At 39.1% G+C, this 24,466-nt stretch overlaps 1 protein-coding gene across 2 annotated transcripts in view; it reads right to left on the bottom strand.

Moving 5' to 3' along the window:
* Lmpt (four and a half LIM domains protein limpet) overlaps positions 1-24,466 on the bottom strand; it is a 946,158-nt gene that overhangs the window by 812,758 nt on the left and 108,934 nt on the right. The window contains exon 1 of one of the 2 annotated variants that reach the window (XM_071599518.1): positions 5,136-5,262. The exons of the other annotated variant lie outside the window; for it this stretch is intronic. Within the exon in view, the coding sequence (XP_071455619.1) occupies positions 5,136-5,159 (24 nt within the window). The 5' untranslated portion in view covers positions 5,160-5,262. Of the gene's footprint in view, positions 1-5,135; positions 5,263-24,466 lie in introns of those variants that run through there. 2 annotated transcript variants of the gene reach the window in all.

The following is a 24,466-nucleotide window of genomic DNA, read 5'->3' as shown; positions in this document are numbered from 1 at the left end:
CCCTCCCCATGTTGAAGTTGCGACACCACCGCCGAACAGACGACTCGTCCATTACATTGTCTCCATACACCTCCTTTAATTGGCGATGAATATCACATGGGCGAACGTTTCTTGCATTGAGGAATTTAATCACTGCCCTCACTTCACAACTGGCGGCGTTCTCAATTTTTTTAAACATTGTAAACAATCACAGAAACAACACAGGCAATGCTAGCGTCACGCAACTTGGCTCAGAGAAGGCAGACAAGCCACTGAAGCTATCTGACCTCGTCCAGCGGCTACTCGCGTCGTCAGCACTTCATGCGGCACGAACGGGTACTACTTTCCGGATGACCCTCGTACTTATGTAGGAGGACGTTTCATTTATAATACGGGCATGAGCCTTTAAAAATCTTGTGATTCAGCGGTTTACAATCTGAAAAAATAAAAGCAACCGGTACCTTTAGCCATCCTTGGCAACACTCAATAAATATTGTCATTACGAAACAACAATAACTCGAGTAACAGATTACAATAGGTTAATGCACATGCATTTCTGCGTTATAGTAGCATTAAAAAGTTCAGTATTTTTTCCATAAATTAAAAATTACTAGTACTCGAGGATTTATTAATATACATATTCTCGTCGTATCCGATGTGAGGGAATGAAAAATATAAACCAATCTCGATAAAGAATTTTTTTAAAGATTTTATTGAATGGTAACCGACCTGCTTATTTGAAATCTGAAAAATAAATTCGACAAACACTTAATGCGAATTTTCTTAGAAGTTAGGAGGTCGTCTTGTGACGAAATGAGACTCTCCGAAACCTTGAACTATGAACTCTAAAATAAAATTTTCATTTGAAAAAATAATAGTCATTTGTGGTCGGTAAGGTCCAAGCACGTACTTCAGCTTTTGTCTCACGAGAAACTAACCAATTCAAGTTTATCATGATGCTGTTTATACCTAGATGACAATTTCTTTCACTTGAAACGCCAGATCTAGCAACGAGCCAAAGGAAACATTCCTTTCAGTTCTCGCAAAAAATTCTTTCTTTTGGTCTCACAGCTGAGACGGCGGATGTTTTCAAGAGTCCACCTGCAACTTTTGCCATGCGTCATGTGACGTCACTTCAGCACACTGGCGTAACGTCTACATACTGATTTCTTTTTACAATTTACTCATTTTAATTTCACTTATAGTTCGATCTGCTCATCCCTTGGTCAAGTTAATTTTTTTTTAAGATCACAAACTACGTTCAGTCATGATCATTAGACTAACTATTGATTCGTTCAGTTAAATATTTTAATTAGACCGAGACTTACTCAACGTTTTACCATAAAACCAATTCAAAATGGCAGAAATTTGGAGGGTCGTGCTCCTGTAAAAAGACCATGAAATGTTTTTTTTATATTTTGGCATAGTTTTCCAACACGCAGGGGATATTTACACTATGATTTGAGAGAAATAGAATCTGTCACAAATGGAATGTACAAATTTGGTGCAATCTAATGATACTGTCCGTAAGTGAGTAATAGGTGAGTTGACGACGTGCCCCATTCTCCGTCCGAATTCCTCCCCTCCCAGCCCAAATTGCTCAACCCCAACCACACACGAATAGTGCCGATGATCTCAGCTGTCGAGCGCCTCGCGGCAACGCCGTCTGATTGGACGACGGGGAGGTGTGGAAGAAAGCAGCGAGAAGAAGGGGATCGGGGAAGTTCAGTTACATCAAACCGATGACATTCGCGAGACGCAGAAGGGAGCAATGGCGGGGGGTGATGTTATGCCAACCATGAAAATGAGAGCATTGTTGAAAATGCCTATAAAAGGTAAAATATTCATTGTATTCCTTTTGTACTGGTCCATTTATTTCTGTTAGTGTGCTCTCCAATTTACTATGGAACTTCACTTAATAAATTTACCACTGCCTTAAACCTAATGAAAATTATAATTTATCATCGGTAATCTACCGGTTAAGGTTGGTTTTGATGGACAAACTTTACTAAGCTACAAAACGGTACAGTGGCAATTTCCTCGCCGCTCCTAAAAAACCTCAACCCAATATTTAACACTACAATAAGCCCCTTTCTTTCGTTCTTACCTTATCTCCAATTATTCACGTTCCACTCTTTTTATCCTCGTTTCCTCTACGCATAAGTTGAAAAGCACAGGTGATTATGAACACCGCTGTCTTGACTCTCTTCCTAAGACTGCCTATCCTGACTCTCCATCCTCTATCTCTTACTTTATATTTTCTAATTATTCTGCCCTCAAAATCGTTCTTAATCTAACCAATTCGGTCGTCTTCTGTGCTGTTGCTGTCGGTTTTGCTTTGCAAGGATGAGGACCGCGGTAACCTTGTCTCTCCCACTACCGAGCACGGCATACGGGCGATTGGGCGGAGTCCCGTTGTTACCGGGACTCATTCTAATAATCCTGTCCATCATCGATTCATAGGATAACAATGGTTTTCCGTTTACTTTCTCAATATGCTTTTAACGTGACACCATCACTCAATGGCCGCCCCACTGGGATCAGATGCCTTCGCTGCCGCCGCACTGAGGGAGAGACGCTGCGTGGACTACCTATCGTCTGGTTTCTACCCTTCGACCTGGCACGGGTGCCCCTGGCAGGAGCAATTATCATTGGTCCCGCCAGCACAGCTTTAGGTGTCATCAGAACGCACAAGGACATCCACCACGTCAAGTCCACGGGGAGATTTAACGAGCATAGAAACTTTAAAAACTGGGTAGTTTCTTCTGAAAAATGAAACTTAACTGAAAATACGAGTTGGTGAAGCGTTTCCGATTACCATAAAACAATTAACCACATTTATAACAAGCGTATATTACTTCACTGAAATTTAAAGGGGCAGGAAAAATGGCTGCAGGGCCTATTGTGTGGGAATGGACTGTTAAAGACTGTGGTACGGAGGAAAATGTTGGGAAGACGAGGTAGGGGGAGGAAAATAATAAACATAATGTATGGAATAAAGGGAGGTAGAAGATGTGTGGAATAAGAAGGGATTAATGCAGTGTGAGGCATTAGGTCGTGCCATATCAGACGAGACTAAGAAATGCAGGGGTGTTATGACAACAATAATGCATTATAATTCAGGTTTCAGAGTAGATATTTATTATTGTGTTATAAGGGGCTTAATAATGTATCATATACTGGTTATTGAGTGCATCAAAAACCTACCATGACCTATAGATTTCTCTAAATAATAATTTGACCTCACAGGTTTTCGCGAAATTTAAATCGACGCTCATTGGCTTTCAGTTGATAGTACTATGCGTAAAACTGTAAACTGCTCATTGGATTGCGCTCAGTGACACCTGCAAGCCAATGAGCTCCTTGCGTATTATTTGGTTGACCTTTTAAGTTAGATTTTGGAAGGACACAGATTGAACATCGCGTACATTTTTTAGCCTCGCTTAGCAATGCACAACCGAAAACCTACTCTAAAATAAACCCTCCATCAATGTCTCATACTTTCTACTTCTCGTATTTCCGCCCAAAATTCTCATTTTTTCCTCTTTTCTTCGTGTAACGTTTTCCTTTTACTCACAATCTTAAACAGCCCATAACCAATACAAATGCTCTGCATCAGCTTTTTCTGCGTCTTGTTGGTTTCTCCCGCCAATTATCTATCCTTTCCTTACCATGCCTGGTACTTTGTTTATTTTCCTTACCGTACATTTTACCTTTTCTATGTTTCCCTATTCCCACACCTCAAATGTTCATACGTACATTATAATTGTGCGAAGGAAAGGGGCGTTAGCCAGCTCAGGGAGCTCCGCACAGGGAATTCTTGCGCCTTCCTAACAGTTTCGCCGTTGATAGGGTGAGGGGCGAGAGGGATAAAGGACTACCAGTGGGCTGCGGAGGGGAGGAGGGACTCGGACGAGGCAGAGGGGAGGGTTGCGCGCGCCGGGCCGACGATGATTTAAGGGAATACTTTTGAAGATTCCTCCCCTCAAAAGAGCCTCCACGCCACGAATCTTCCATGCAAACACCACCGAAATACTCTTCTATCCTCCTCTTCCATCCTCCTTCCCCCTGTCCGAAAAGTTATTTCCCACTAACAAGTGAATAGTTCATTCCGCAAAGCTCTTACGTAACGTGAATCCGATGCTTTATTCATTTCACTCAAGGTATTCCACCCATTAAGGACGGGCCCAAACAATTATTTACACCCACGTATCCCGGGAACTGACTCTATCTTGCCCTACTTTATTTCTGCCTACCATCACGCTGTCTATAAACCTATTTTTACCCTTCTTCCACCCCGCTTGTTCAACGTTCTCCCTTCTATCCCGGCATTCAGTCTTTCTTTTACCTTTCTATTTCCTCCACCCAGTTTCTATGCCTTGTTCGGATTTCCCCCAGTAATTTCCTCTCTTCGCTTACCCTGTTTAAAACTTAATATTCGTCCTTCCTCTCTGTCCAAATTATTTTTTCCGTTCTTAGCCACACTCGCATCCTACTGTCGAAATCCTGAAATACACACTGATCTGTATGCGTCCTCAAAGACCAGGAGTGACATCATTCACGCCCTGCGCTTAATTTTAAAAATGTTTACTATCGTTTCTTTGCCCCTTTATTTAGCGCGCCTGCCATCAATCTAATTCTTCTGGCAAAGGCTTCTTTCTCCAAAACAATTATTAAGCTTTTAATTTCTGATTTCTCCAGTATTTCATCCACTGATTTCACCCATTTTCCTCTAAAATAATTCCCAAACATATGGACGTAAGGACATTTGCTCTAGTTTATTCTCTCGTGTTCAAAGGCCAACTATTATCAGATTAAAGCCAACACCGCTCTGGTGCGCGCCCACGCGCCCTTGACGCACTTCTCCGTCCTTTCGCGCGCACTCCGCAGCCGAATAAAAACGACGCTGGACGATCCCGCATCACTTGTCGGGGGGATGATTCCTGGGGGAACTCGCCGCGTGGCGGCGCCGCTCCTCCGTAAACAATCCGCTAGAACCCAACGTGAAGCCAGAGGCGTTATAGAAACCTCTCCGGAGGGTGGTAGTGGAGGAAGGATTTGAGAGGGAAGTTGTAAGGATTTCGAAGACTCGATCGATCGAAACTTAAAAATAAAAAAGTAGCTATAATTATATGCAAAAGCACCAGATAACATACCCAGCAGATCCTCAGGAAAGTCATCCTCTCATCACCTTTATACGAATTGAACACGTGAGTACTGCGACAATCGGTGACACTGGTCGATTCAAATCGAATTCCGTGACGCCGAAGCGAAACACTGACACCGACGCACACAAACACAGCACGGAGGCAAACACACACCAACTCAAAACGTGAAAATTCGATGTAAAAATATAAACATGTGATATGTGAACAAGGGTCGCTCAACGACAGGAATGATGTTACTGAAAGAGTTAGGAGGGATGCTGGTCTTATCCTTTCAATGGAACAGGCAGGCACATGTCACACCAACGGGATAGTAACACACACACAAACACACATCACCGATGTCTCCACGTAAAATACCCGGGGGTGACCAGAAAAATCTAGAAAAGAGAGACGCCACCTTTTGCTCGTGCCTTTAACCCTCTTTCCCTTCGCTCAACCGCTAAAGTCACAGAGAGCGGACGGAGGGGGGAAGGAAGGAATTTCAGACTTCGACTTTTTTCCGCGGAATCGAAATCCTATTGGTCCTCGCTCTCCTTCCCTGGGATTTGCTCCCCTTCTGTATCTCCACCTCCTCTCTCTGTCTCTCTCTCACTCCCTCCCTTTCCTGCGTTATTCCCCTCCTCTCTATCCTCCCCGCCACTCCCTCTCTCCCCCCCTCCACCCGCCACCAACCCCTCATCACCCTATAATAGGGAAGTGGCAATGTGTTGGGAATATCCCACACTTTGGCAACTTCCGTGGCGGTGTCCAGTCGCCAGGTTCTCCGCGCGGGAATTAGGGGAATGCAAGTGGGCGGAAAAAGAAAAAGAGGCGAGAGAGAGAAAGAGAGAGCGAAGAAGAAGCTGGATTAAAGTAATTCAAAGCAGGTCAGTTGAGAATAATGGGCAAAATTAAGTTAAGAGAATGGGCAAGCTATGTAAACACTTTTTGACTCGAATTTTAAAGGAAAAACTCTGAACTAGTCGCATAAAAATCACGCCTATTATACCCATTTCTCGTAAAATAGATGCGAAAGAAGCTAATCAAATGAAAGCACGTTTTAAGAAAACACGTCCATCCGTCAGAATGGAGAAAAAATTGATAAATAAATCAGGAGGTATTTCCAAAAGCAACTGAAAATATTAACATTCAAAGAACTGCGGGAGATTCCGCGACAATATCTTTCAACGGAGTTCTCTATGCTAATATGTATTTAAATGCAGAAAATATTTAGTTATTTTACTAATCATGAATGTATTTCCCAATGCGTAATAACAAATTTAAATCATATAACATATTTTCATCATTAAACACTGCAGTAATGGATTAATATATGCATGTAAAAGCCATTGTATGTAGATTTATAGCTTTTGCAAAAATAGGGGTGAGAACAGCCATCTATGAAAAAAATCATCCAGATATATTGCACAATAGCTACAAACCCTTCAGTAAAGCAAAAATCAAAGCAGTCTGAATTGAAATGATCGATTTCCTTGCATAAGGTAAACAATTTTACATGGCATGAGGGAAAGGTCATATCCAGTACATACATCTATGGATAAAATTTATTTACTAGGTCGATGAAGTAAATTACTGGGAAAATTGGACGCTTAAAATATTTTTTTAACTTATCCTTCATTATATGTATCCAAGGGCAAACTTTCCGGGACATCCAAGACATTTTTATTCCTACAAACAAAACGATTCCACTAACATGCCTGAATTTGCAACGAGGTCATATATTACAATTGTCCAATGAGGAAATTCGATTAACTTACAAGGGTTAGTAAATACGGTCATTTAGGGAGAATAATAAGGTTTTAGAAAATATGGAAAAAAATATCCACGAATTAAATCGATTGGCCATGGGGTCAGAATTGCCTTCAGTTTGTTCAGATTTAGAATTTCGGTCTTGAAACATTGAAAATGCGAAAAAAATGTTCTTTCGCTGCAAGCATAACTCGCCATGGCGATAAAATTCTAAACTGCAGACGAATTTAGCCCGATTTCTGACAACTTTATCGTTTGAACTGCTACGTGCCAGAGCTGGGGAGTGTAAGAGTAGGCTGAGGAGGAACTTCAGGCATGCGGTATTCAATTTACAATGACGATTTTACGGAAATGCCTATTGTGGGGGCGATCACAAATTGATAAGACGATAATTATCAGAATTAAGGTGCAATGTGATGTGTATAGAGCAATGAGGATAATTTTGTCCATTTTGAACAAATCTTCAATGAAAATATAAAAGAAGTCAATACAAAATGTCGTATCGATTGCATTACTTAAACTATCACATAGGCACATGCACGCAATATCGTCTACATACTATATAATCAAATATCCTATACCACATGTCGACTCTTTCAATCTAGCTTTAAATAGAGAATAATTTTCGACCCTCACTATAATAATAATGATAGTAGACCAGTGACTTTGGGTATGGTTTTGATAGATCCTAGGACTACATACTATTCTACCCATAATCTCTCACGAAAATGGCACCAAAAGTGCTTAGACCTCACACTACATTGACAATGACTAATTCTTAGCTGTGCATACTTTCTACCTTCTTTAATTTCATCAAAACGCCTCTTCTTTACCTCTCACCCTCGGCATTATCCCCTCTATTACCGTCTCCAGCAGCCCTTTTCCTCTCAATATATCCTGCATCTAGTTATCATGCCTCCGAATTTATCCCAGCATCCATTTCTCTTCCCTAACATTCCTAGAACTTCATCGTTCGTTTTCCTTTCCGTCCATTTTATTTTTATTCTAATCGACATCTACATTTCAAAAGCCTCTAAATCTACGCTTATCCTCTTTTATTAAGGACCGAGTTACTGAATCATATACAAGTATTAAGGTTTTTCACTTGCCATCAAATGAAAGAGAGAACGTACTTTTCCACTTTTCAACCTTTTATGTGGATAAGTGCGTTCAATCTTTCATTTGATGGATATACAAAAACTTCCACGAAGCAAAGTCTAACCCTATAAGATTTATTTCCATCTTTTTCTTATAATTAGTTATTACCTAATACCTATCACACTGGTTCTACTAATGGTACCATTTGGTGAGCCCTTTGGCTGATATCCTCATCATATCGAGTGTTTTATTTGGGTCATTACTTAAAGTAACTGTCATCAACTTACGAATCTTTACCTAACAAAATTTTCACTTTAATGCTCCCACCAATCAGACCACCCTCATTCAAAACACTTCCAAAATCGTTGAACCGCTCTACCTGTTCTAGTATGCAAGGTATGTCCCAAAAATAAGTAGAATAAATCTGGGGGAAAAATGTGTTGCAGATCAAAGTACAAATGGCTAAAATTCTTCATAAGAAGAAAACATCGAGACACCAATGCTATTGCCTCCGCCAGCTGTGGTATGCTCCCTGTAATGCACCAACAGGAACCTCTTTCACGCACTCCATCATGACCTCTTTGACATAATCCAGTGGTCCAAAATGGTTCCCAATGGGGTTATACTAGGGTTGTACTCATAGACCCAGGTCTCGTCATCAGCAACCACCTACGTTTTCTGAAAAATTAAGGTTACTTTCAAAGTGATCCAAGGCAAGATTATCACACAAGCAATCTTCTGAAAGCGCCTTGGGGACCATCTTGGCTAATCAGTGCTAAATCTTGTCAAAGAATGCAGTGCACTGTGTTTTCTGAATATCGCACTCTTCTGTTAACAACCTGGGGGGTCAGTGAGAATTGAGAATGTGTCTCAATTTTTGCAAATTTTCATCACACTGTGCTGTTGATGAATTTCAGAGCATGCCTCATTGTCTCCTCATTACCCTCTCAGAACGTCCTGTGCAAGTAGAAAACCATCACTTGGGACATTTCTGTATCTCTATACACGAGTACATCCTTAACCATGGTCATGGTCTCCGAACCCAATTTTCCAAGCTTGATGAAAAATGTTATCGAATATCAACAGGGGTCAAGTCCAACACACACTGTAAATTTCCAAGGATAACCAACGTGGGTCGCATTGCTTTCTTAAGTTATTCCATTACCTTTCCCACCACAAATCACCCCACTTTGGCCATCTGCATTGGTGGCCAAAAATTATTCTACTCATTTTTGGGACAGATCCCGTATTTCCCCAACTTTAATATTTAATTTTATTTTTAATTTTTTTTCTTGCTGATTAATGGCTGTAAATGGGATGGGGATTCACTTGTTTTGTTAAAGAGATTTGTGTTTTGAAGTCTGGTTTTATGTACTATCTTTTGCAATTATTTGGGACTTGTGTGCCACCTGACAATGTCTATTAGCACATGTGTATTTTTAATAATAATAATAATAATTTATCTTGGCCATCCTAACTCTTGATAATTTCATTACCTTCTTTTTCTTATAATTAGTAATCACCTCATACCTATCACACTGTTTCTACTAATGGTACCATTTGGTGAGTCATTTGGCTGACATCCTCATCATATCGGTTCCTCGAAATCATCTTTATGAACCAGATTCGGATACGAAAAAAATATCGATATGATACCGATTTATCGCAATATCACTCAAGCCTAAGCGGAGGGAAAGATAAAAGATGGTGAAATGGAAAATCTATGAGAGGAACGGCCCTTGAGTGACTTAAATCACAGTGGGGTCCATTCTCCCCAGTTCTCCCGCCACTTTCGTCGCAGAGCGGGGGCTTTTTTTCGGTTGAAACGAGTCCAAGGGCAGAAAGAAGATCGCGGGGCGCAGATGTGGAGGGATTTGGAGAAAGTGCGCGAGTGTTGATACCCAAGGTGTTTACTCATGAATGTGTCGGTCTGGAACGAGGGAATGGGGAGAGCCGAGGGACGGAGGATGTGCGTGGGTGAGTGCGTCGGGCAGTCGTGCACGGTTCATTTGGCAGCCAAGGGAGGGCAATGGAATAAATCCCTTACTAAATGGATGAGGCACAGATGCAGAAATCGGAACTAATACTTATATAATCATACCTTAACAACATAATTAGCCAAGTAGGTTAATGAATATTGTCGACTAGGGTCTTAATAGAGGCTGATATTCATTATATTAATCGCTGCTGATTTATTTGAACGTATAATTCCTTATAGTCGGGAGCAATCCTTTTTATTTTCCGATATTACTGAGGAATTTTTAATTAGTACCACATAATTATCTGGGGCCAATCAAAATGAGCGCTACTTAAATAATTCTAAAAATTCAAAATGTTATTTCAAAATAGTTCTCATTGATTGTTACGATAATAAATTTAATCAAACTACTTTTTATTATTAGGTAATCTACCGGTTAAGGTAGGTTTTGGATGGGCACGACGGCCAAATAAATATCTCCTGACAAAACACAATCCAATATACCACCCCTATAACAAGTTCCTCTTCATCTCTGTGTACTTTCTTCCTCCCTTCATCCCGTTCAACATCCCTATCCTATTCTGGCCCTTTCCTCGTTTGCCAAACATTCTCCCCTTTATTACAGTCTTCAGAATCTCACTGCCGATCAATACGCCCTTCATCCATTTTTTCTGCCTCCTTATGATTTCTCCCAACAAACCCCTCTCCTTTTCTTTTCCTCTGTTTTCCTTTCCTTCCATTTCACCTTCTCCATATCCACATTTCGAAATCCTCCAATCTACGTTTAGCCTCCTGCTTCAGTGACCACGTTTCAGTTCCGTACATAGCTACGCTCCATATCAAAGTTTTAACTAGCCTTTTGTTAACATCTTTACTCAATGTCCCTGTCATCAACTCCCTCCTCTTTATGAAAGCCTCTTTTTCTAGTGTAATTCTTCTCCGTACGTCCCTACTACTTTTACCATTTTGTTCCAAAACCTTTCCGAGATACGTTAACTGCTCCACCTGCTCTAGTTTTTGCCCTCCTATTTCAATATTAAGCTTAGCCTTTTGTCTTTTTGGAAAATCGCTTAACCTTTACGCAACTAATATTGATTCTCCTCCCATGTCAATCGCACTGAATTTCCAATTCCCTCCAACTTTCAGTCAACCAAGGGGTTGCAATGCTTGCAACCCCTTGGTTGACTGACAAACTAAAACTTGGTCATCAGCATCCCCTCAGACTTTCAATTCCTACCTCCAGTTCTTCCCAAGCCTCTTTAATCATTTCCTCTACATACAGGTTGAACAGCAACGGTGATGATGGGCAACCCTGCCTTACACCTCTTCCTAACACTGCCCATTCGGACTCCCCGTTCCCCACTCGAACTCAGTAGTCCTGGATATGTACAGGTTGCAAATTAGCCTCCTTTCCCTCCAATCTATTCCTATTTTCTGCAATACACCCATTAGTTTTCCCCAATGTAATAGAAATTAGAAAGAAAAATTTTATAGAGATTCATGTTTGGACAGCTTCCGGTCTAACATTCTCCTCGAGAAAGCTTTTGAAATCATATAACTCTTCAGTAACCAAAGCCCCGGAGTAATATAAAGTAACTGAAAGGGAATTAAAAGTGAAATATTTCAATTATAGTCATTTTAAACTAGTTCTACAATCATCAAATATTAAAAGCTATCCTCACATCCTTTCCAAAACACAACATCAACTACATGTGTTGTGTCGGTAGAAGTAAAAGTTCAAAAATAATTTTTAGTCACAGTCACTTCAACAATGGATTAGGGGCAGTCACTTCAACAAAATTCAAATTCAAATCAGCTAACGTTAAATTTTTTCCAGCATATGCGTATAGCAACAGTTGGTGCATAACTGCCTCACAAGGAGTAGGAATATCCATTTTAACTTCAATGTGAACATATTCCAGCAGGTTAAGAAACCTACAGCTAAAGTCATTTGCGCCATTAGAGTAGGTATTTGGTAGAAGTAGGATGTTCAGGAAGAGGAGGAGGGGTGGTGAGAGACCCGGTGTCGGTATTAGCCCACCCTTAACGATAGGCGGTAATAGGTCCACGATTTAACGTTCCATCCGACAGACGGCGCACCTCACTCCCTCGAGTACTCTCAACAGAAAGCCTCAAGTGAGAATCGGTATTGAACTGAAAAACCCGGCCAGCTCAGGGATTCGAACCCGCGTCCCGGGTGACTAGCCTGTAAAAAATCCACCGTACCATCCCGATCCCCGTCAACATTTTCCACCTGGACTTCATGCTTTTCTTGGAAAAATGGGAAGGGAAATGATGGTGTCGTTTTATTTATCTAAATAATTTTCCCCGCAAACCAAAGGAAAAAGGTTATTGAATAATTGAATATTTACGTAATATAACTCGAGCAGAATTAATTTTTAACTCATGAATACATTCCTACTATCAGTAAATAACACCTAAATATGCCCAGTAATTACAGCGAACACATGCTTATTTACCTATCACGAAGTAGTTACGACTTTATGACTTCAATTTAACTTAACCACTTTTCCTCATTGGGTTTAACACAGTTACGAAAATTTACAATTCTTTCTCCATATGTGACGAAAAAAGCAGCGGGAAAAACGTAATACGCCCTTTCTATTAAGGGGAAGTGATCTCTTCTCTACGATATGAAGTGAATATTCCTCAATTTTCCCAATTTTCCTCGATTTCGCTCGTTTTTTTGCAAGTGCTTTCTGAAGAAGGAGCAGAGGAAACAGAATTTGAGTGGCTCGCGACGGAGATGGAAGAATATATACATCCGCCTGGAGTATGAACTAAAACACTGAGGGAATCATTCGTATTTTGAGGTCATCAAAGCCGTCGCGGCGAGAGTATGATGGTAGACGAATAGAATATCGAGAGTAGGGAAAAACATCAAAATACATAATGGAACTCTTAGCTCGACGGGTGTCGAGTGAAACATTGCAGTCATTTTTCTCCGTAAATCGGGCCGGCTCCTAGACCCTAGGAGTAGGGAGGCTTTATATTGGCCATATTTAGATCGGTCACAATTTCGCCTTTTCAAGATTTTTTCGAAGACAGAACGGGAAACTGAATTGTGACACAGAGAAAAATAACCTCTCCCCCAAAACTCTCAAGCTGGTTGTGTGAATTTCACCAACCGCTCTGGTCTTGGCTCTAATTTATTTTAATTGATCAGTATATTAATGATATGGAACTATCTCCAGTTTACACCTATAAATAGGTAAATATAGGCGAAAAATTAAATAAAGGCGTAATAAATGCCCAAAAGTAAATAAAGACGTAAATAAACAGGAAAGTCCAAAATTGACAAGCAGAAAGGACACTCATTCGTTCAATAAAAGTGTCATCAGTTTTCCTTCTCATATGGTAACCACCCAGACCTGGTCCCGTCATGTATAATAGGTAATCTTGTGCACTAAAATATCGTTCATCAGTTAGGAGAAAATAATATTTAATTTAAATAAACTTATATATTAAAAAAATATTTTTTCACTCCAGAAAGGATTAAATTACAAATGAAATGTCTTGCTTACACTGGAGGCAGGTATTTTTTACGATGATGCAGAAAATGCATTACTCGCTCCATCGTACTACGGTTAAAAAGATCATGAATATAAGATTAGAGTGATCAAATGTAAATCCGATAAAGTAAATAAGAAATTTTTACCGTGAACGATAAGGAATCAGAAAAACTGTAAATTTGCTAACATTCTTTTAATTATTTGAATTATTTTACATATTTATTATTTGTGGAAAGTAGTAGCCCATTGGATAGAGCCCTGGGATACTGACCGTAGGTCCCGGTTTCGATCCGGCTGACGACTCTGGGGGCACTCTAGGCTTTATCCAAGCTGTGTGATTTTTTGTTTACCAGCTCTTCCTGGAAAACCACCGGTGGCTCAAGGAAAGTAACTGAAATCTGTTAATAAGTGAATTTCACTCGCCGCTGGACTTAATATTGGGTGAACTCTATCCTCACTTGTCCTTCGGGGTGATTAATTTGGTTGAAACTTATTATCAAATAATAAAATTCAATTTGATGACACAATCCTAGCCTGGAATCAATCCCTGCTACACACACTAGCAGTGCTTTTCAGGGTGCCACGCAGATGAAATCAATGAATTTGGTCAATAGTAATTATATCGGCCGGTTTTAAGTTTAATTAGGGATTATTGGGTGCAATATTTTATCGGAAACGAAGCTGTACTCACGGCAGGAGGATAAAATATCTGACTAGTGAGAGAAACGAAGACACAAGTAGCAAGCTGAAGAGATGGCGCTATGAAACACCAATTTTAGCCCAAAATCTGCATTCTCAAGCCTTCTCCATTTATCTCTTCGGTCGATGTTCTCCTCCCTCCCTATCGGTTTACCGAGGTAATATTATGTTCCGCTATATATAGCGAGGGGAACACTAGACCAGCGTGTTAAAGCGAGGGGAGACCCGAAGCCAACCGGCAATAGCGTGCCCGAGAGATGCAGGACGAGGACGCAGGATTCGGCTATCTCAACCATGTTTACCGTGCTGTGATTTCTGGAAAGATGTTTATGAACTAGCTAGCCAGCTGCGGGTTATCTATTAGTGGTACCGTCACTGAAAAGGTTTTCGAAAGAGAGAAAATCGCGGCATCATTTGGCGCTATATCCCTTCAATTGATTTCAGCAAAGAATTTCAAAAACGTTTCTTTTCTCTCTCTTTCTCTCTCTCTTCTCGCTAAGAAAAATATTAATGGTAAGCCAAACGAGCAGAAACGCCTTTAAAAATTTACAGTATTGGAATGAATAGATGAAATTGAATGGAATTGATTATTTTGAATTATTTTTTAAAGAAATCTGTCACAATGGTTTGCCTTTTGTTTACACCACGATTCTCGGTCCCCCCCCCCCCAACGGAAGAGTTTAGGGACTAAAAAAAAGTGGTTAAAAATACCACCACATTCCATTTTCTCTTTGTTTTTGCCATCCCAAGTTTCAGTTTCAACATCCTCGGACTAAAAAATTCTCAAGAAATAAGGTTTTTTTTCAAAGAGTAAATCTCACAGGGAGTTATGGATAACTACTTCGATTTTGACGTGAGAGTGGAGCACTGAGAAAAAGCACTTATGCAGAAGGAGTAAAAAACAACTTCAACACGTCATTGCTTCAAACTATGAAACAATTTTACATGCACCAGATGGCCTCTGACTCCTTCAATTACTGCATCGTAAACTACTGGCAGCCAAACACAGTTTTTTTGTGAATTCCCACATGGTGGTCTTTCTCGGGACTCCCAAGCCAAATCCAGTTTCAAACTATGCCAAATTAGAGCTCTTAAGGAGACTGCACCAAGACGTCAGATATATGTCATCTTGATAACATTTTCTGAATTTCATATCTTAAGTTTGTTCTATCAAATAAATATGATGTGACAGGGACTTAAATAAAATATTTATAGAAAGTGGCGTTAAAATTCCACAAGTCCATGTCTGCACTTATGGCAGTGGAGGACTAAATCAGATGATTGATGAATTAAAGATGCTTAAATACATCTTTCCAATGAAAAGCTGGCACAACGAGCGCAAATATTCAAGAGTTCTAACAGCGTAAACATAACAGCACCTACCCGCCTCTGTTTCAATGATATTGATAAATTTGTGAGAAAAAATAGTCTAAAAAATTTGATCCTCGAAATTTATGTTTCAGTAATCAACAAGAACCTCTAAAGGGTGCTTTAAAGCTGTCCATTTCATATTTTTTTAAGAGATACGTATAAATGGGTGTTTCATTACTTTTTATCATTTCTTCACTGTCAACAATGAATAAAATATGGTGATGGATTGACCCGTGTAGTCTCGGTGCAATCTCCCTAAGAACAAATTATATGAAGTGAAAGCACTAGTGAAGCTGAAGAGGGGAGGGGTGGAGGGGGAGGATCCGCATTTTGTCTACTGAGTGGAACTGCAGTAAATTACCCAAAATGGGAAAAAAATGAAAATACCGGGGATATTCAAGATTGAATAAGCACACAAATGAAATTTGTCACGCATGTGAGGTTCAATTTCCATTTTTTTGCATCTGATTTATATTCTGTCACGAATAAGGGAAATGTCATAAATAATTCTTCTGCAATTATGTAAAAATTACGCATTGAATACATTGGCTGTTATGAGAGTTTCCTTATTATTTACCTTGTACCCACTCCTTTTCACTGTTGAATTTGGCTATCCCACCATCTCTAAGCCTCCACATATTCATCTTATGTGTTTCAAGTTATTTAATTTAGAGCACAAACTTAAATGTTATATTATTCGAGAAATACAGGTAGTACTTCGGCAGTATGTGTCCATAAAAGACAAAGTTTGGAGTATGTTTTGTGAAATGAATTCGGGCGTAGTATTTTTTAACACTTGAAGATGGATTCGCCAAGTATATTTTTATATCCATTCAAAAAAATGGATATCATTAAAATTCTTTCTCGACGCATATTGGTGATCAAAAGAGCATCAATTGACATTAAATCAATTCAAAAAAATTGTGTTTTAGGTTTCTCGTGGGCAAATATATTTTTAGTCGTTGTCACATTAGTTTTCATCATTACGGGTCATCAATATGAAGATTGGTTTTTAGCAGCTCTCCAAATTGTTCCCAGCCAACCTCTTCACTCCCTCAACGCTCCTTGCATAGATATTTTCTATCACCTACTCCACACAGCTCATCATTGGCCTTCTTCTCTTATTCTTCCACTTTAAGGTTCCTTCATTTATCGTCTTTAGCAAGCTACCCGTACCTCAGGATAAGAGCGATTAGTTTTCCGCTACTAGTGACTGTTCTCCATAAGCGTCTTTCTTTATATCGTCCATGCATTTTGTTTTCAGCATTCTTCGGAGGCACCAGATTTCCATCGTCCCCAAGCTTCTTTTCTCTTTTGCCTCTATCGTCCACGTCTAACATACGCAGAAAAGGAGACTCCATATATATCTACATCTACATAACACCTTGCAAGCCGCCGCAGGGGCGTGTGGCGGGGGGCTTTAGGTCACCACCCGTTAAAAGAAACAAAACCACATGCAAAATCAACACATACATGCAAAACTATACCCACTGTGGCGTATACATTCATGTAAAAATTCTTTAATTCTACACCATACAAATACATATACTATCATCTAACAAATAATTGCACCTTAGGATGTAGTAAGAAATGTATCCAATAACGTGCAAGCTAGAATTTTAAAACTAGGAAGACGAAATTCCACTACCACATGGACATGCAACATTCCCCAAAAGGACACAGGTAGGGAATGTGACCCAACGCTGCAGGTAGCCCCCCCCCCCACAGAGAGAGAGTCAAGGGATGGAAGAGGAAACTTAAAAACATAAAAGTAAGTACATATGTAAGTTTTAATAAATCGCTTTCCTTTTTAGATTTTTTCCCGTTAGAATGTGTTTCGTCTGGAAAGTCTCCATCGTTCTTTCTATTTTGCTTACTACATCCTCTTTGCTTTTTCCATCGATTGTGATGCTGATACCCTAAAAAGCAAAACTCCCCTGCCAGTTCCATTGTGCCTTTCTCTAGCCTTACTTGGTCATTTTCTTTCCTAATTCGATTGCAGATAGTCACATTAGGCTTTAATTCTGCCTAAATATAAACTGCACTTTTTTATCCCCTTCTCTATATTTTGCAAGTATCCTTGTGAGGTCTTCTTTGTACTCCGTAAGTAAAGCCGTATCGTCCGCATATTGCAGAATACTTTTTCCTGGAATTTGTACAGCAACTCTTATATTTTCCCTGATCTCATCACCAAGTCAGTATACACATTATTTTATCAATGACAATAAGGAACGATCCCGGCAATTCTGTTCTTTATTTTAGCTTCTTCCCGTTCCTGCTTAATCCCTGTTTACACCACCCATATATTTTTGCTAGTCGCGGTGCTCCACATTCTCTTGACAGCAGTTTTTCAATCTGCAGTGAAAACCCGCTCCCTCAAGGAGACCTTTGAAATCTTTCAGTACAAAGAATTCAATCCTCTCTCTCTGTCTTTTTCCCAAAGAGAAGGTACAAATCAACTAATTACGATGCTCGTGTATATCGACATGCTCCCGATTTCCTTCCTGGGAATCCAGCTCCACGGTTGACAATGCACGTATTTCATGAAAAGCTGATGAAACTAAGGCCAACGAGGATAGTTAAGTACAGCGACCATATTTGCGGCTTTCCCACGTGATTTTATCTCTGAACTCAAACATCGCTCATTTCAACTGTCTCTTCTCTCATATCGGTGCTTGCAATTAGCAAAAGTTAACTGCATCTTTCTTTCCTTTTATCTATTTCCTATTCAAAATGCTATTACAAGACTCAAGTTTATTAGGGCAACTGATGCATGTTTGTTGGGTTTTATCAAATACTATAATGAATCTTTACGATTATGCCGTAATTTTATGAAAAAAATAAATTCCATCTACTAGTGACCTCATTGCTACTATGGAACTTAATATGATAATTTTGAGTTAGTGTAATTTTGAGTCAGAGTAATCTACAGTTATTACCTCAAAGGATAGCTCAAAAGGAGCTCAAAGGATATCGGTTCGACTCCATCGAGGCGGTTCAAGCGGCGACGACAAAAGCTCTCAACAGTATTCCGGAAACCGACTTCCAGCGTGCTTTTGACGAGTAGCAGACGCGCCTAACTAAGAGTATCGATGAAGGAGTAATGTATTTTGAAGATTATTAAGTACTTGTAATGATAACTGCAATAAATTTTGATTTCTGGAACCAGTCCCGATACTTATTGTACGGACCCTGTAGGTTGTAACATGGAGACAATTCTAAAAATATTTTATAATTAGTATTGTTGGGACTTGCGTAGAGATTATGCTTGATGAGAGATAACATGGACGTTGTTGAATACCGAAGGAAAATATTTATCTATTTCTGGTTTGGATTGATTACCTTTCATTCGCACTGTCTTCAAATGACGAACGGTCAACGGTTCCTCAGGCGATCGGAGCGGATCGAAATGCTCTCCACCCTTACTAGATGAAGTACTAGACACGGTTGAGGGGGAGAAAAGATTATCGGGAGACATCAAAATTATAGGAGAAAGGTGGATGAAGGCCATTTTGATTGAAAACTGTAGTGTAGAGGAGAGAACGTTAGGCAAGTGTGGTAGGGGTAGAAAAAATAGGCTTGATGGATGGAATTAAGGGATGTTTAAAGAGTGGGGACTTGAAGAAGAGTTTATTAAAGTGTAAAATGTCCAGTTATGTCTTGTTAACTGATGCTAAGACATTAGTACGGGTGTTAAGTTTTTGTCATACGAAACCTACTTTAAACGGGTGCAAAGTACTGAAAATACATATAAATTAAATTTTCCAATTCAGTAGTGAAAACGTCTAACAAGCTAAAAATATGAATGCATTACGAATATGAAAAAAAATAAGGGTTCGCCACGAAAAAGTAAGGGTTTGGAATAAGTTCGTTATAGAAAAGACAAATACCTCAATTTCAGAATGATTCATTTGTGTCGTGCAGTCTGTTTAATGGGGCGTGTGAACAAAATCGACAGAGACGCCACCTACAGGATGCTTAGGGGAAGGGAATGGAAGGAGGAAAAAGCCACGAAGCCACAAATTGAGTGAGTCACGTGGGCTGCCCCCCCTCCTCCAAAGTATGGGGTTTACGTTCCCGTTAGGGAAGGGGCAGCAAGCTAGAGCTGACGCGAATGGAGGAAGCACAAACGCAATAGAAATTAGGCTGGGGACATTAGTTAGTTTTACCGTGATGTATTCATAAAACCAATACTCCCAATGTTCCTATGAACTGTGACGTATGTATTTTACAATGTACATAAATATTTATATAAATATTAAATTATTTTACAATTTACCTTTTACATATTATTTTAAAATTTGCATTGATATTTAGGTACATATCTTGGTAATCCCAGAGAAGAAAGACATTGATTTCCGGAGGAAAATGAAACTAATATCGGAAGTTTTATCGCATGCCCTCGAATTTTAACTCCTATAGAAATAAAAATCCTGTAAAATAATACCATTAATTTAGTTTCTAATTCCGTTTGGCGAATGGAAAGAGAAATTAAATATGATTCCTCTAGTTTGTGCCATTATGGAATGAATAGAAAAAAGTGCCCGTTTTTTTTTGCCTCTCCTAGCCGTGATGCAAACTAAGATCTCCGTCAGATCTCATCCGCTTATTCACACGCTATCAAACTTAAAAAAAAAAGCTGTTTCAATATGAATTTTCTATGAAAAAATTGATTTTTTTTCAACTTTGTCATGCTTGCGAAAAAATGACGTTCTTATCCAAATGTAAAATAACTTTTTCTCGTATCCGGGAGATCGGATGAAAATAAATATTTTTTTGGCCGTGGCATATTGATATGCTCAGTAAATAAAAAGCTTTTCCCATGACGCCTTGGATGAGATAATTCTATTATTAATAGCGCACTGGTGATAGGCCAATGTACACATACATCGGTTGGAAGACTACTCGAGCAGCGTGTCCTGACGAGCCTTGCCTTCCTTAAAGCTTACGAACACGCTCACTCCTCGGGCAATTTTTCATCCTCACTGTTTTTTACGTTTCTTCAAGAGTTTTTCAAAAATCAGTACGACTTCTATTTTAATTACAATCATTTACTTTGAAAAGCAATGTTTTCTTTCAACCTAGTCTCAGATTCCATCATGCCTTTTGTTCGTTCGATTTGCCCTGCAATTCATTTCATAGTTCGCTTTAATTTCGGTCGTGCATCATTTCCTTGGGCACATTATCCTCAGTTACAACTGAGAACTACAGCATCCTGGCCATCCATATCACAGTGATACGAGTGAAAACTCCATACAAGTCCTCGAATAGGAGAACTTCTAAGAGACGACTCTGTTATGCCCTGAAATGTTCCATGGCAGCATAGTTAGCTGAACAATGAACTCCGATTTCATTACTTTCCTGAGCAATACTGACGATTCAGGTTTAATTGCAAGCCAAGCAGAAATGGTCAAGGTGGATGGGTGTCAGCAAAATGAATAATTAAGAGTACTGTTCACATGATAATGACAATCGTCGTCTCAAAGATTAGCTCTGTACTATTAATTATTTCAACGATGAACGCTTAAGAAAAATATGAGTACGTAAACGATTAATGCAATAATCGTGATTAAATTTGCCACATAAAACCAGGAATGAATGGTTGCTCCTGGAGACTCAACATCCAAGATTATCACAGGAGTATCGTTTGCTTAGAGTGACGTTAAAATCATTTTAATGCCAAATTACAATTGGAGGCAGGGCAATTGCGGCAAGATTAGAGCGTTTATTTCTGAAACAAATAGAGACAAGGATTCCTTTTGCCCCACCCAAGTGACTCTTACGGCAAAAAGAGAAATATACCAAAAAAACTAATCTCTACTTGGAAGACTTCTTCGTGGCATATTTTCATGGATTCTCGTCCTAAAAAACCCTAAAATTCACATAAGGCACTGGCTAGCGCAGACGTATATTGTGACAAATATGCCCTATTAGAAGATAAGAACTTTCGATGGTACATACTGCAGTACAAGAGATCCCATGCCAAAAGAACAGCATACGAGATATTAGTATGTTGTATCTTTAAAACTCTTCATTATTAAATTATCGCAAGGCATTGTCGGTGAAAATAAATCAGTCCTGGTTAAATTCCATTTTAACCAAAGCAGAGATTCCACGACGTAAACATTGACGTGGACGTATGATTAAGAACGAGCCGATTGAAAGGCGGTAAATTTAATAAATAAAAAAAACACGCAGCCAAATTTACCAGCTTATAAGATTCAGTTCAAAACCGATAGGTTCCACAAATGTTTCCATAAGGATATTCCCGGCGTCGAACGTCATGGCATCTGCGAGGGCTGAAGTTGTTAAACCTATCTTAATGTACTTCATCAATCCTGTGGCTTACAAATTGTTATATAAAATATAACGCATTCGGTTGAATTAATACGTATATTTTTAAAACGCTAACAACATATACCATCGCTTGATAGAAGTGGCCAAGGGAATGAGTTCCATGGTGGTCGATCGATTCTGCATCACCAGATTTATATGCTTTCGCGGCAAAATTTATTGATATTTGCTCTCGCAAAACGAATGCATTGCTAATAAATACGACTTGAGTAGAAGTAAGGGCCACCCTTTTAGTTTTAAAATTTAATGGGTGGCCCAATATTCTCCACCCAAGCGTGACAGGTGAGAGGATGAAAACACCAATGAATTTGAATGGTTAGGCCAAACTGACGGCAAAAAAATTTCTCCCATTCAAATCTTTCGAAATCCAATGTTAGAGAGCAAATGGATCACAATTTTAGATACAATTGGTAGCAAAATTATGCTGAAGAGAGCAGTGCTTAAAATAACTAGCAACGAACAACAAATTGAACATAATTCTGAAGAGAGTTAAACAAAAATTATAACTTCAGCAGACAAATTACTACCAAAAATTGACATCGAAAACTTGACCCTATATTCCTGTTGAATTTGAGATTAAAAAGGAAAATAAGCGTTTTTTTACAGTTTCATTGTAATACCCATTGGGAAATAGGTCGAACTCAGGAGTGGAATTCATTGTATGATTTAAAGAAGTATATTTTAAATATTCTGAATAAAGAAATGGTCTGATGTCAAATTAAATTGCATTTAGCGCAGAAAAAAAACTGACTCAATCACTCAATTAATTTTTAAGAAAAACCGGCAGAAAAATATAGAAACAGCAGCTATCCATCAAAATAACGACCACCAAATCAAATTCACTAAACTTGTGAAGGGTAGTGCAAAAAAAATGCAACACGTCATTTTAATTAAAATAAAATATCGTTATCATAATAGCCATCTCAAAGAAGAAACAGAAAGTTAGGAAAAATATTCACGGCTTCAATCCTATTTCACAAACTCTTCGAGGTACACACATGGAAAATAAACATGATAAAGCAGAATATTCTTACGAGAATATTCAGAAAAAGCAGAATATTCTAAAAAGTTTTCATCGGAGAAGATATTACTTTGGCCGATCTCAGGATAGAAAGGCTATGCATACGTACACCTCCCATTGGCCTATTGCTTACGGAGATTATGTATCAGCATCTTAGGCTTATCATCAAATATCTCAGGGTCCGAAACACATGGGCTATACAAAGGTATTCCGACCAACGACCTTTTGTATAGCATACTGGTGCATAACTCACGGGATAATACTGATGTACAAACCGATATCTGATTCAACTGGTGAGGTTACCGTGTTGAAATAATTAATGCAATCCTATCAGATCGGTGGAGGTTTCAATGTCCCATCAATTGATTGGAGCACATAGTTTTAAAGCAGGGGGCAAAAACAAAGACATTTGCGAGTCGCGAATCCTTTACCTAGGAATCCATTCATCATACTGTCATTTCACCAACTAGGGGTGATTTGTTAGCAACAAACACCCGAAAAAGTCTTAAATATGGAAACTATTGAAGAAATGAGTGACCACGGAAAAGTAAACACTAAGTTTTCCCTCTATGGGGTCCCGAATAAGAAGCCTTAAGGAAAATGCTTTTTTTATTTAAAGATGGGAACTGTAATGACCTAAAATGCGTGCTGCAGATTCAATTTACAAATTTGAAGAATGATAGTAATTACCAAAATACTGAGGATACATGAAATCAATTTTTGGCATCATGCGCACTGCATTCAACGGGCTCATTCCGATTAAGCTTTTAAAAGAAAATCCTAGATGGTACAACGCAGATGTTAGAAAATCATTAAGACGCCAAAGGCTATGTCACGTCAAGATGATATATATTAGGAACGATATCGCTAACGACAAAAGGAGTGAAACCACTCACATATTATAAGATATCTACAGCGAATGCCGAGAAGGTATTTCTAAAAGCGTTAAGCGAATTCAAAAGGAAAAGATTAGTAGAATATTTGAAAGAGAATACGACATCATTTCGGTCGTAAGTTAGAGAAGTTCAGGGAATTAAGTCTACGGATAATTCATTAAAAAATGATTACGGCGGAGGAGTAACCAGTTTGTTTGGAAATGGCCAACTTATTAAATTCCTTCTTTCAAAGCGTCTTCACCTAGTCTCACCGAATGTTACCGATAGCTTATCAAATCTTGCCCGCCAACCGATGACTAAATGAAAATCTCATGTAATGAAAAAGAACATTTGCTGAAAAATATTTAGCTTCATAAATCCTCCGGGCCCGATCAAATACCCGGTCGTATATTTAAGTAACTAACTCAGAAATTTGGCAGTATCTGTAAATCATATTTAATATATCGCTAGAAAATGAAAAGGTTTACTTGCTCGATATTCGACAATTACTGAGGAAATGCCAGCAAGACTGGAGAAATATGATGAACAGGTCTAAGAGAAATGTTATCTTTCATTAGTTAGGCCTCATTTAGAATAGGCTACTAGTATATGGAATCCTCATGAAGGATCTTCATGGATTG

Source organism: Hetaerina americana, unplaced genomic scaffold, assembly GCF_022747635.1.
Source record: "Hetaerina americana unplaced genomic scaffold, ioHetAmer1.1.p SCAF_11, whole genome shotgun sequence".
In the NCBI taxonomy this organism is placed as follows: Eukaryota; Metazoa; Arthropoda; class Insecta; order Odonata; family Calopterygidae; genus Hetaerina; species Hetaerina americana.
The sequence above is the reverse complement of the archived record's forward strand: the minus strand, read 5'-3'. Positions and strand labels throughout refer to the sequence as shown.